At 42.2% G+C, this 15129-nt stretch overlaps 1 protein-coding gene across 1 annotated transcript in view; it reads left to right on the forward strand.

Moving 5' to 3' along the window:
• The first annotated feature begins 4052 nt into the window (after positions 1-4052).
• The window catches only part of LOC125930363 (40S ribosomal protein S2-like), a 34384-nt gene continuing 23307 nt past the window's right edge, over positions 4053-15129 (forward strand). The window contains 1 exon segment of the mRNA XM_049642234.1: positions 4053-4337. Within this exon segment, the coding sequence (XP_049498191.1) occupies positions 4053-4337 (285 nt within the window).

A 15129-nucleotide genomic window follows, 5' to 3' on the forward strand; every position in this document is an offset into this window, starting at 1 on the left:
ACCCCAGGGTGCTGGCTCAACAGGCTTGAAGGAAGAGACAGGGAAGGCTACAAGGAACACAAAAGCAGATTCCTCCTGCTGTTCTTTGTGGCTTCTATGTGGTTCCTCAAGTAGGTCCTTCCAAAGACCTGAAGTAGTGGGTTAGACAGGAAGGGATGTGGGGAATCCCAAAGCAGCTGTTGGCTTCCGTGCAAATAAAACAACCCCCCTCTAGGGAATAGAGTTTTTATCGATCCTACACAATAAAACACACCAACAGTGATGGTAACTTTCATTCTCACACTTCTGTCATCTCTGACCCACACCCTGACCTTTAGCCTGAAGCTGAACCTCATCCTTTCTTTGTCCCTGACCCTAAACCTGCCTCTGATCTTTACCGTGTCTCTGAGCCTGACACACTGACCCTCATCGAAAACATGACTCTGATTATGAGCCTCACATTGAATGAGATCCTCAACCTGACTTTGACTCTGGTTTTCACTCTGACAGAACATGACCCGGTCCTTCACCCTGTCCTGACACTACCTTGCGTCTTAGCCTGATGCTTGCCCAGACTTTGGCCCTAACTGACATTGACATGGACTGACTCTCATCTTTACCCTCACATTAAAATTGTCCTCTATACTGACTGATACTGAGGCTAAGCCTAATCTTGATCCCACAAATGACCTGACCCCCAACTTTCTCCCTGACCCTCACCATATTCCTGCACCTGACTACAGCCCTCACACTGACACTGATCCTTAACCTGGTGATGATTCTAAATATTTCCTCATATTCCCTCTGAATCTGATCCTAATCTTCACTCTGATGCTCACAAAGACTCAGATTCTGAACCTGACCCTCACCAAGATCCTAACCCTAACCTTGATACTCCCAGATACTCAACCAAACTCTTTTCATGACTGAACTCTGACCCTTAACTTGAATGTCACATTGACTCTTATCATAACTCCAAGTCTGACCCTGAACCTGATTCTGAATAAGCTCCTGACCTTAAACCCAGCTCTCACCCTGACCCTACTTTCATCTTGACCTTCATCCTCACCCTGTCTCTGGACCTTACTTTGAACCTGACACTGATCTAACCTTGATCATAGCCTTCATTTTGACCGTGACTCTTACCTACACCCTATTAAGACTCTTATCTTGATTCAAATCCTTATACTCACTCTAACTCTGACACTGACCTTCCTTTTCGCTTTGACCCTGATTTTGACCCATACCCTTACCATGATCCTTACTCTACATTTCACAGTGATCTTGAACTTGACCCTGAATCTTACCCTCACTTTGACCCTAATATTGACCCTAACTCTGACCATCACCCTAATCTTTACTCCGAAAAATTCACCCTGAATCTCTCTCTAACCTTTGACCCTATTTATTTATTTATTTATTTATTTAAATTTACATCCAAGTTACTTAGCATATAGTGCAACAATGATTTCAGGAGTAGATTCCTTAATGCCCCTTACTCATTTAGCCCATCCCCCCTCCCACCACCCCTGCAATAACCCTCTGTTTGTTCTCCATGTTTAAGAGTCTCTTATGTTTTGTCCCCCTCCCTGTTTTTATATTATTTTTGCTTCCCTTCCCTTATGTTCATCTACTTTGTATCTTAAATTCCCCATATGAGTGAAGTCGTATGATTTTTGTCTTTCTCTGACTAATTTTGCTTAGCAAATACTCTCTAGTTCCATCCACGTAGTTGCAAATGGCAAGATTTCATTCTTTTTCATTGCCAAGTAACACTCTATTATATATATATACCACATCTTCTTTACAGCATTCATCTGCCGATGGACATTTGGGCTCTTTCCATACTTTGGCTATTGTTGATAGTGCTGCTATAAACAATGGGGTGCATGTGCCCCCTTCAAAACAGCATACCTGTATCCCTTGGATAAATACCTAGTAGTGCAATTGCTGTGACCCTAATTATAACAATGGCAATGTCACTCACCCTCATTCTTTCATATAACTTGACTCTGACCATAACCCTCACACTCATACACATCCTGAACCTGACTTTACCGTGGTCCTTACCTCCTATTCTTGGTACCCTGACTGGTCACCTTTATACTTTTATGAACTTATACTAAACATTATCCTTACCCTGATCTTAATCCTAAGTCTCACAATTACCTTGTCCCAAAAGCTTACCTGACAATGTCCCTCAACCTGACCATCACCGTGAACCTCATCTCAAACTCTCCATGATCATCTCCCCAAACTGACTCTGATGTCACCCTAACACTGGTTTTGACTTTCTCACCCCTGACCTTTACTTGAACTTGATTCTCACCTGGCTTCTACCTTTCACATGACCCCAATTATCACCCTACATTGAAAGCCCTGAACCAATAATCCTGAAGCAGACCCTGACCAAGACACCACTCTCACACTGACTCAGATCCTGAACTTGACCCTAAGCCTTACCTTATTCTAAACTTTACCCTGATTTTCACTATGTTTTCAATCTGACAGTGATTATGACCATCAAACTCGCCCTTACTCTGACCAGTTACTTCTGTAATTTGCCCTTAGCCCTTACTCTGACTTAACCCTTAACCCTGACCCTCTCCCTGAATTCTTATTCTCACCATGTTTATATCCTTGTCCTTTACCCACACATGTACACAGAACCTTCCCTTCATTAAACAGACACTAAATCTCTACTTGACCCTGACCTTCCCTCATTCTGATCTGACCCTGACTCTGACCCTAATATTGACATTTACCCTGTTCCAGACCCTCACTCTAAGCATGCACTTGACTTTGGCCCTCACTTTAGAGTGAATCTCATCCATACAATCACCTGACTCTGACCCTAACACCTTGCCTGACATTGATTCCAACCTCACTTTTATCTTTTTTTTTCAATCTCACTTTAATCCTTAATTAAACCTCACTCTAATTCTGAAGATTAACCTGACCATGATTGTCACCCCGACACTGATCATTATCCTGACCCTCACATAATGCTAACCAACCCTGATTGACTTTGACCCTGAAATTGACTCTTACCTTGACTGTCACCTTGATTATGTTAACCTGTCCCTGAGACTTATCCTGCCCATGACCCTTACATTGACCCTCACCCTAAATGTGACTGTCATCTTGACACTGACTGGACTTTAGCTGAACCTGATTGTGAACATCACCATGACCCAACTCTCACCTTCACCCTGAACCTATCCCTCACCATATGCCTGATGCTGTGGCCCTAACAATGACCCAGACCCTTATGCTGTCTCTGACCCTCACTATTACCATGACTTTGACCTTGACCTAGAACTTTACTTTCATGACTGAATTTGAGCCTGAAACTCATATGACCCCAACTTTCAGTATTAGCCTGGTCCTATCCCTCACCATAATCTTGATGGTGACTCTCACCTGCACCCTTAAACCTTATTCTGATCCTCACCGTGTCCCTGATCCTGCACTTGACCTTGATTTTCACTGGGAACTTGAACCTCAGTCTCAACAAGACCATCACCCTTATTCTGATTTTGATGCTCACCTTGACACGAAATCTGATTCCTACTCCTACCTTGACACTTCCCAGATAGTGACCTTCACTTCTGCCCTGTCCCTGAGGTTGACCATGACCGTTAATACCATGACACTCTGACTTTGACTTCTACTTTGATCCATACCTTGACCCAGACTGTCATCTTGTTCTTGACCCTATGAAGCTGACATGATGCTGACCCTCACCATGGCTGTCTTTAACTGTGACTATGACTCTGCATCAGACTTTGAATCTGACCCTCACTCTGATCCGTATGCTCATTATTTACCTTCTTCACAACACTTATCCTCAGTGTGACATTAACTTTGATGTTACCCTGACACTGTATCTGACTTCCTTATTCCTCAAATATTACATTGCCCTCAGTGATCAACCTGACCCTGAGTCTGTTCATCATTCTGAAACTAACCAACACCCTGACTTTGACCCTTACATTACTCTCACCCTGAGAGCGAATCTGATTAGAATCCTCACCCTGACCGAGATCCTCATGCCATCATTCCCCTAAACAATGACTATTACCCTGAGCCTCATCTTTACTTTCACCTTGACCCTGATCCTAACTTTCACCAGGACCCGGAACTTCTTTCAGATGTTTATCCTCACTCTTGATATGACCCATACATGGAATCTCACCCTGACTCTGACAGTGACCTTGATCCTCAACCTGACCCTCACCCTGACCATCGCCTTGACACTGATCCTTAAATCTACACTCACCGTCACTTGGCCCTATATCAGACCTTCTCTTCTCCCTCATCCTAACACTAATCCCTTCCCTGACCATGACCCTCAAGTTGGTCCCAACATACAATCTGACCCAGATATTTTTTTAAGATTTTATTTTTAAGTAATCTCTACACCCAACATGGAGCTCAAATCCACAACCCCAAGATCAAAAGTCGTATGCTCCACTAACTGAGCCAGACAGGTGCCCCTCACTCTGACCCAGATCTTGATCCTAACACTGATCCTGACCCCACCGTGATCCTAGAACTCACTGTCATCGTGACCCTGACCTTCAATCTCACCCTATGACTATCTCTCTGACCTTCAGTATGATTCTGACTCTCATAATGGTTCTTATCATGGTTCTGACATTAAAAATGACCTAAGCATTACCACATTGAGTTTGAACATGAAATTTTGTACATTTACATGCTAGTTTCAATTAGATTTCTTACAACTAGTGTATTGCTATACTTTTGAAATCTATGTATAATTCTGAACTTGTTTATACTTGTACAGCATGTTTTTAAACATGCTGTGTTGACTGGTCTTCATATGGTCTACCTCAAAGTAAGAAAGTGTCTGAGAACATGTGGTTCTCATTGATCTGCCTCAGATAAAGCATGGGTTAATTTTAGCCATCAATAAAAAGTTTCTGGAGAAACTAATGTCTGATTTCTTCTTTACCATTAGTCTGTTCATGCAAATATGATTTTCAGTGATATTTGCTTTAACTCACAATTAGAAGTTACTGTGTGAAGAATAACGTGTAAATCTGGCCTCCTTTTCACATATATGGCTTGAGTTCCTCTTGTTCTAACTCACAGGAAGAAAATGCAGTGAATGTGCAGATTAATGCAGATAAATGTGAGTGTCTGAGGTTTCTCGGGTCGTGCCATACACACATCTCTGTGTAGGCAAACAGAAGTGGAACTGAAAAAAATGTGTGTTAGAGCAAAGAGGCTTCATCTCAAGATATTTCTCTCAAAATAAAGTTCTTAGTGCTTCTTAGAGTACATGGAGATGAACACAGGCATGGATGAATGTGTGCCTTTCATCTCCAAGGCACATCCTTACTGTGAGGTTACAGCAAGCAAGGAAGAGTCCAGGAGTGGTAGTGAAAAGAATCTGTACTGATATAGACAACCTCAGTGTCAGACTTTCCTCTCAAAAATAAACCCTTATTGCATCTCTGAGTAAAGCAAGATAAACACAAGGACAGAAAACACATTTCAAAACACGTTATTCTTAAAAAGAGAAAAATAGATAAAAACACAGTTTTAATTGACTCTTTGTTCTTAAAATATCTGTGGATTGGCAAAATATGCAAATGACTTTGGGTAGTAATACATATGAAGTTGTATTTGCCTTCTCAAAGCTTTATTATTTATTTAAATAATCTTTACACCCAATGTGGAGCTTGAACTCACAACTCCAAGATCAAGAGTTAAACACTCTGCCGACTAAGCCAGCCCTTCAAAGCTTTTGATTAATGTGAAATAAATGCTCATAAAAATTACCTGGTGGTTTTTAACTTTTTGTACTCTAGGTGTCTCTTGTGTCTAGAGAAAAAAATGGTTTAAAAGTGTTCGCTGTATGTAGTTGATTATTCTGGGTACAAACACTACAGAGAGATACAGGTCTAAGTACAGGATTTGATTTTCTGTTTCTTTTTAACAGTTATGCAGTTCACCCACATAATAAATTTCAGATGATATACTGCTTTATTTATGAGACTGACAACTGTATTTTAAAGCTATAGTTTAAGGGGCACCTGGCTGGCTCAGTCCATGGGCATGCAACTCTTGATCTTGGGGTTGTGGGTTTGAGCCCCATGTTGGGTGTGGAGGTTGCTTAAAAATAAAATCTTAAAAAAAATAAAGCTATAGTTTAAATTATCTATATGTCTTATATCTATATATGTCTTTTTTTAGGTAAGCTCTTTACCCACTGTGGGGCTTAAACTCACAACCTCAAGGTCAAGCATTGCATGCTCTACTGACTGAACCAGCCAAGTACCCCACATATCTATATATGTCTGGAGGCAGACAATTTGTTACATAAGTAATGTACCAAAAGAGTAAAATTAGGATTTGAGGCTTTTGTGTAAAATGACTTATTTTATGCCCAGATCAGAAGTTCCTTTTTGTCACCAGCTATTAATTATTGGTTAATATTAATGCTCATGCTTTTTGCACACTCTTTAATCATTTTCTTAGTGATTCAGATACTCTTAATCAAATTTTATTTATTAAAAAGAATTTTTTTTAATATTTATTATTTCTGAGAGACAGAGACAGAGCACGAGGGGCGGAGGGGCAGAGAGAGAGAGGGAGACACAAAATCTGAAGCAGGCTCCAGGCTCCTGAGCTGTCAACACAGAGCCCAGGGCAGGGCTCAAACCCACAAACCATGAGATCATGACCTGAGCTGACGTCTGACACTTAACTGATTGAGCGACCCAGGCATCCCTAATTTTATGTTTTTAAAGTTGAAAATGTTATCACATAGTTAAGTTCACCCTTTGGACATAGACAAATTCCAGAAATTAAGTCACTTCAGGTGACTAGCATAAATCCCCTTACCGGGGGTTGCCAGGTTACAAAAAATAAAAGTGCAAATATTTATACTGATTGAAAATGTGCTTTTGAGGTAGTCCACAAATTCAGAAATCCGATATAAATTGGGCATTAAAGAACTTTTAGAAAATTTGCTATGACCTAAGAAAATAGCTATAATAAAAATAAAAGGTCAAAGCTAAAGACCAATATTCTCACAGTAATTCTTTGTCTGACCACTACATTAAATAGCGTTAACCCAGATAGATACCTTATAAACAAATGGACAAGACAAGTCTTGGAGAAATTCAAAGAGGCTGTTACTAACCATCAGAAAGAAGTCTCCAACTCAGTTTCAGGTACTCATTGCATCTCAGGGTGGCTGATTATACCAAGACACTTGAAAATGGAGTTTAACAAAAATTCTTCATGATGTTACTCCTAAAACAAAGGTAAATCAGCAACAAAATTCAACTAACACTGGTGGCCTCGTTTTAGGGGTAGATGCCAAAGATGTTTCCAAAGCAAGTCTTACCTGGCAACTGCACAGTCCTGATAAAACAGTCAAGGTGGGTCATGGACAGGAACCAAGGGCCCTATGGTCTTATGAACACCTCCACATGGACTTCATACAAATACTTTTTGCAGTGTATTAGAAGGGTGTAGGGGATGGCTTGGTTTTGCTTTCTCACCTGGCAAATTCTCACTCACAGGGGAGGGGCAGAGAGAGAGGGAGACACAGATTCCGAAGCAGGCTCCAGGCTCTGAGTGGTCAGCACAAAGCCCGACGCCGGGCTCGAACTCACAAACCGTGAGATCATGACCTAAGCCGAAGTCTGACGCTTAACCGACTGAGCCACCCAGGTGCCCCGATTAAGTACTTTTTACGTAGAAACTTCACTGTCCCTGGTATCTCCAAGGTCTCAAGAATTATAGAGAGAACAGAATTTTAAAGTAAAATCAACAAAGCTCTCAGAAATCCTCAGAATCCCACCACCCCACCACCCCAACTCCCATGAACTTTCCAATCTGTGAGATCAACCCCTTCCGGGACCCACACATTTTCTCCTTATTCTGCAGGGGCGAAACTTCCTCAAAGGGTCAAGTGGTTGGGCCCATTCCTCTCTTGGGTGGAAGGGAGCAAGCAGCAACAGATCTCTGCTTGCTTCTTTCCCACTTCCTGTACCTGTGGCCCAGTGACAGATTGCAAGTTTTACACCATCCAACGTCCTTTTGCAGTTTAATTTTTGTGGGCCTCCACGCATGCTCGCTGGCAGGAAGTACCACTGTTGGCAAAGTTTGCAGAGAGGAGCCGCAGACCCTGCACGCTCCTCAGAACCCCGGGCGGTCAGCACTCACTGTTGCTAGGGAACGCGCGAGGCAATCCCCTTGACCCTGCCAATTACTGACCTTTGGGGAAAAGCCGCCTGGCTGACTATCAAGCATGCTCCGACTACTCCGGGTGCTTTGGCTGCCAGATTGCTGTTCTGGAAGAGGGAGAGCTAGGGAGAGCCGTCAGCACCCGCCAGGAACGCCTGCTGCGGCGGCCGGCGGGGGGGGGGGGGGGGGGGGGGGCCGGGGGGGGGGGTTAGTGGGGAGGTCTGTTGCATACCCCTCTTTCCTCAAAAGTAAGAACGACACAGGAGGCAGTGGCGGGACTCAGATAAACATCGGATTCCACTTGCTCCTTCAAGAAGGTGCGCTTGCGCTGGGCAGGCCCCTAGGCACGCGCTGAAACCAAGGGCGGCGGGGCCCGGAGCGCCAGCTCGGAGTCTCCACCTGCTGGTGATGTGGTCCGTATTTCAGGGTGAGCTGATGTCTCTGATGGCATTTTACAATAGGAACAAATAAGACTAAGTCAGGGCTATCCCAGGGAGTCGTAAAAGAATAGTTAAAAGGTATGTAAAAAGCATGATAATTCGGTGACAAAAGGAACTTCTATTGATCTGGGCATAAAATAACTCAGTAATTTTTACATGAAAAACCTAAATCCTAATTTATTCTTTTGGCACATTATTTATGTAACAAATTTTAGGAGATGATCTATTGATATGCATTTGTTTGTATGAATTTAGGAATTCATTCATATACAAACATAAATAGGTGATAATTTAGTTTCTGATTTTGACTTTAAAATACATTTATCCTGAAATCTCTATCAAAATAACACCAACATTCTTCACGGAGCTGGAACAGACAATCCTCAAATTTCTATGGAACCAGAAAAGACCCCGAATAGCCAAAGCAATCTTGAAAAAGAAAACCAAAGCTGGGGACATCACAATCCCGGACTTCAACATGTATTACAAAGCTGTAATCATCAAGACAGAATGGTACTGGCACAAAAACAGACACTCAGATCAATGGAACAGAATAGAAAACCCAGAAATGGACCCACAAACGTATGGCCAACTAATCTTTGACAAAGTAGGAAAGAATATTCAATGGACTAAAGACAGTCTCTTCAGCAAATGGTGCTGGGAAAACTGGACAGCAACATGCAGAAAAATGAACCTGGACCACTTTCCTATACCATACACAAAAATAAACTCAAAAAAGGGGCGCCTGGGTGGCTCAGTCGGTTGAGTGTCCGACTTCTGCTCAGGTCACGATCTCATGGTCTGTGAGTTCGAGCCCCGCGTCGGGCTCTGGGCTGACAGCTCAGAGCCTGGAGCCTGCTTGGGATTCTGTGTCTCCCTCTCTCTCTGCCCCTCCCCCGTTCATGCTCTGTCTCTCTCTGTCTCAAAAATAAATAAATGTTAAAAAAAAAACAAAAACCTCAAAATGGATGAAAGACCTGCACGTAAGACAGGAAGCCATCAAAATCCTAGAGGAGAAAGCAGGCAAAAAAACCTCTTTGACCTCAATCGCAGCAGCTTCTTATTCAAAGTGTCTCCAGAGGCAAGGGAAACAAAAGCAAAAATGAACTATTGGGACCTCATCAAAAGAAAAAGCTTCTGCACAGTGAAGGAAACAATCAGCAAAACTAAAAGGCAACCGACAGAATTGGACAAGATATTTGCAAAAGACATATCAGATAATGGGTTAGTATCCAAAATCTGTGAAGAACTTATCAAATTCAGCACCCAGAAACAAATAATCCAGTGAAGAAATGGGCAAAAGACAGGAATAGACACTTCTCCAAAGAAGACATCCAGAGGGCCAACTGACACATGAAAAGATGCTCAACATCACTCATCATCAGGGAAATACAAATCAAAACCACAATGGGATACCATCTCACACCTGTCAGAATGACAAACATGAACAACTCAGGCAACAACAGATGGTGAGGATGTGGAGAAAGAGGACGGGCCTCTTTTGCATTGCTGGTGGGAATGCAAAGTGGTGCAGCCACTCTGGAGAACAGTATGGAGGTTCCTCAACAAATTAAAGATAGAACTACCCAACGACCCAGCAATTGCTCTACTAGGTATTTATCCAAGGGATACAGGTGTGCTGTTTCGGAGGGGCACATGCACCCCCATGTTCATAGCAGTGCTATCTACAATAGCCAAAGTATGGAAAAAGCCCAAATGTCTATCGATGGATGAATGGATAAAGAAGAAGATGTGGTGTGTATACACACACACACACACACACACACACACACACACACACACTGGAGTATTACTTGGCAATCAAAAAGAATGAAATCTTGCCATGTGCAACTACATGGATGGAACTAGAGGGTATTATGCTAAGTGAAATTAGTCAGAGAAAGACAAATATCACATGACTTCACTCATATGAGGAATTTAAGATACAAAACAGATGAACATAAGGGAAGCGAAAATAATGTAAAAACAGGAAGGAGGACAAAATATAAAAGACTCTTAAATGCAGAGAACAAACATAGGGTTGCTGGAGGGGTTGTGGGAGTGGGGGATGGGCTAAATGGGTAAGGGGCATTAAGGAAGCTACTCCTGAAATCATTATTGCACTATATGCTAACTAACTTGGATGTAAATTAAAAAATAAATTGATTTATTAATTAAAAAAATACAATTATCCTCAGGTGCCTGGGTGGCTCACTCAGTTGGGCTTCTGACTTCGGCTTAGGTCATGATCTCACAGTTGGTGAGTTTGAGCCCCACATCAGGCTCTGTGCTGGGAGCCTGGAGCCAGCTTCAAATTTTGTGTCTCCTCTCTCTGCCCCTTCCCCGCTCAGGCTCTCTCTCTCTCTCTCAAAAATAAATAAACATTGGGGCGCCTGGGTGGCGCAGTCGGTTGAGCGTCCGACTTCAGCCAGGTCACGATCTCGCGGTCCGTGAGTTCGAGCCCCGCGTCAGGCTCTGGGCTGATGGCTCGGAGCCTGGAGCCTGTTTCCGATTCTGTGTCTCCCTCTCTCTCTGCCCCTCCCCAGTTCATGCTCTGTCTCTCTCTGTCCCAAAAATAAATAAAAAAAAAAGTTGAAAAAAAAAATAAAAAAAAAAATAAACATTAAAAAAAATTAAAATACAATAATCCTATACATAGGCCTGTGTATCTCTGCAATCCTTATAGCTACTATGAATAACATTTATATTAATTAGGACCTTTAATTAATCAACCCTCCTTTTGTTCCCCCTATAGACATAAAAGCCACCCAGAGAAGAGAAATTTTAAAACCATCCAATGTTTTATTACTTTAAAATTTTGAAAAGGTAAAAACAAGGTATTCTAAGCCTGGCCAAGCTGACTCCACAGGTTCTGTGCCCATGTGTGCGTTTGACTTGTCAGTGCCTTTGAGCCAGACTCTGGGAACATACCTGTGATTGAATACATTGGGCTTGTGACTGGTTGCATTGGGGGAGAATGCACCCACGGGGAACCAAAGCGTGTCACATCAAGAGGGTGTTAGAAAGTACTTATTATAAAATTTGGTCTTTAACTGGGTAATTTTAAGAAGGCCTAAGGAAATGAGTGTTTGCTCTAGACTGAGTGTTGTTAGAAAGTGAGACCAATCTGTGATGGAGTACTTGTGTATACACCAACACATACCTAATAATTTAAAGTTTTCGGGGCATCTGGGTGACTCAGTCAGTTGAGCGTCCGACTCTTCCTTTTGACTCGGGTCATGATCTCAGGATCTTGGGATCGAACCCTGTGTTGGGCCCCACGCTCAGCGTGGAGCCTGCTTAAGATTCTCTTTCCCTCTGTCCCTCTCCCCTGCTCACACACTCTCCCTCTCTTTCTCTAAAATTAATAAAATAAATAGTTTTTAAGTATAAAGCTTTAAAGTATAGTTTGTGAGTATATTAAATAAAACAATATATATATCATTTTAAATTTACAATGTGAACACACTCCAGCAACTTTCTAAAATAAAGAAGCAGAAAATCAAGGAGAAGCTCTCCCTAATTTTTGTACCCACTATAATCAACTGTCTGTGTTAATTATCTTTAATTGAAGAAATCATTCTTTCTTTTTCTGTAGACATAAGTGACACCTAGAGGACAGAAAGCTAAAAACCATCCAGGTAATTTTTTTTATGAGCACTATCTCATATTAATTAAACGTTTTGAGGAGGTAAGTACAAACATATATGTAGTGTCATCCAGAGACATTTGCAGATTTTAATTCACTGATATTTTAAGAAAGAAGGGGGTCAATTAAAATTACAGTTGGTAAACAGCGTTTTATGTCCTCTTTTTTTCTGCAAGCAAGAATGTGCCTTTGAAATGAACGTGTTTTGCTGTCTTTAGGCTTATTTCAGTTTAAGGAGCAATAAAGACTTTCTTACGAAAGGGATGTCAGAGGCTGAGCCAGTTTGGACGAATGTGAATTGTTTGCAATGCTACTTCTTGTTTGTGTAAACTGAGACATACGCATGATTTCTGTGAGGAGAAAAACCCCCAAACTCACAAACACACTTCCTCTCAAGTTCTCTGTCTTCCTAGGAGTTTCAACAAGGTGAGGGTAAGCTACTCTGTATATATGAAAACGAGCTCATAGTTACACGTTTTTCTTACTCATTGCCAATTAAAGCCAAAACAGTTGAAAAATTGTATGTGTGTGTTACAGACGAGCAGTAAAGAAGAAACCAAGCTCAGAACTGAACATTCGAACCTCAAAATCAAGAGTTGCATGCTCTACTGACTGAGCCAGCCAGTCACTCCTAAGGAGAATTCTTTTTTTCTTAATGTTTATTTTTGAGAGAAAGAGAGAGAAAGAACACGAGTGGGAAAGGGAAAGAGAGAAAGGGAGAGACAGAATCCAAAGCCGGCTCCAGGCTCTGAGCTGTCAACACAGAGCCTGAAATGGGGACCAAACCCATGAACTGTGAGATCATGACCTGAGCCAAAGTTGGATGCTTAACTGACTGAGCCACCCAGGTAGTTAAAATTAACTGTTAGTGTTGAACCTATGCTTTACCTGAGGTAAATCAATGGGAACCACATATTTGTCTCAACTGTACTTTCTTACTTTGAGGTGGACCGCATGAACACAAATCAGTGCAGCATATTTAAAAACATACAGTACAAGTGTAAGTTCAGAAGTATTCACAGTTCTCAACAGTACTTTCCTATCATGAGTTACTAAAGAATCTAGATGGAACTAGAGTATAAGGATATGAGATTTCATATTCAGACTCATCTTCGTGATGGCGAGGCTCATGTCAGAGCCAGAGGTCAGGGTCAGTATCAGGGTCAGTGTTAGGCTGTGGTCAGGGTCAGGATATTGATCCAGTATTCCGTGACGATAGGGAGTGTCAAACTGGATAGGGTAGGGTTCAAGTCAGGGTGAGGATATTGGTGAAGGTAAGAGCCAAGCTTTGTGTCAGGGAGAAAGTAATGGATAGGTGGAGGATGATCATCAAGGGTCGGTGTCATGTTGAACATGAGCTTCATGGTCACAGTAAGGGTCAGAATCAGGGTAAAAGTGTGTGTCAGGATCAAAATAAGGGTCACAGTCAGTGAAGGGTATGTTGTCAGAGTGAGGGTCAAGGGATAGTCAGGTACAATGTCAGAGTTAGTATTAGAGTGAAGGTTATGTCAGAGGCAGGGTAAGGGTGTGTATACTATTATGGCAGGTGTCCAAGTGATAGAGTCACATTAAGAATCAAGGTTATTCTTAGTGTCATTGTAAGAGTTGGGGTCAGAGTGAGGGCCAAGTGAGGGCCAAATTATGGGTAAAGATGACTTCAGTTTCAGAAACAAGGGGAGTATTAAGATCAAGGTGAAAATATGGAGTCAATGGTTAGGAGAGTCAAGGTGAGAGTCCCAGTCATTTTCAGTATCAAGGTGAGTATTAAGATCAAGGTGAAAATGTAGAGTCAATGTTTAGGAGAGAGTCAAGGTGAGAGTCACAGTCCTTTTCAGTATCAATGTGAGATAAGGGTCAAGGTATAATCAGAGTCAGGGTCAGAGTCAAGGTAAGGTGAGGGTCAGATGCGGAGTGAGCATCAAAATCAGGGCCAAGATCTGGTGTTGGTTAGGGTCAGGGTCAGGTTGAATATCAGTCAAGTAAAGTCCAAGGGATGAAGAGGTCAGAGACAGTGTCAGGGCAGTGTCAGGTTCAGAGTCAGATTGAGCCTGAGGTATTGGAGAGGGTAAAGGTGAGGGTCAGGGTGAGGGTCTGATGCAGGGTCATGGTCACGGTGAAGGTCAGATCATGAAAAGGGGAAGGGTTATGTTGAGAGTCAGTGTCAAGTTAGTTCAGGATGAGTGTCAAGGTTAGGGTGACGATCGGGTTCAGATGACGGTCAAAGTAAGAATCACAATCAGGAAGAGGTTCAATGAGGGTCAGAGTGAAGGGAGAATGAAGGTAAGGGTCAGTGTCAAAATGTGCCATTGTAAAAACAAGAGTGTTAGCATCAGGGTAAGGGTGAGGGTCAGTTTCAGCTTCAGGATTAGCAATTGGGCAAAAGTGAGGGTCATGATTAAGATGAAGTTCAAGGAAAAGGACTAGAATAAGTAAAGGATCAAGTTGAGTTTGAGGTTCAGGGTCAAATGCAGAGTCAGGGACTAATAAGGGTAAGAATGAAGTTGAGGGTGTATGCGGTGGTCAGTGTCAGGAAAATGGAAAGGAACAGAATCAACGTGAGAGTGAGGGTCAAGTGAGTTTTAAGGCCAAGTGTCAGGCCAGAATGAACGCGATAGTAAAGTTCTAGGTTAGGATCAAGATCATGTGAGGTAATTGAGGTAATTGTGAGGAGCACTGGGAAGGTCTGGTACACAGCGCGTATCAGATTCAGATTCAGAATAAAGGTTAGTGTGAGGGTAGGCATCAGGGACACAGTGAGGAATAAGGTCAGAATAAAGGTGAGGATGTTATGGTTAGGCCATGGTGAATTTCAGGGTCAGGTTTAGTATAATG

This window comes from Panthera uncia, chromosome A2 (assembly GCF_023721935.1).
Source record: "Panthera uncia isolate 11264 chromosome A2, Puncia_PCG_1.0, whole genome shotgun sequence".
NCBI lineage: Eukaryota > Metazoa > Chordata > Mammalia > Carnivora > Felidae > Panthera > Panthera uncia.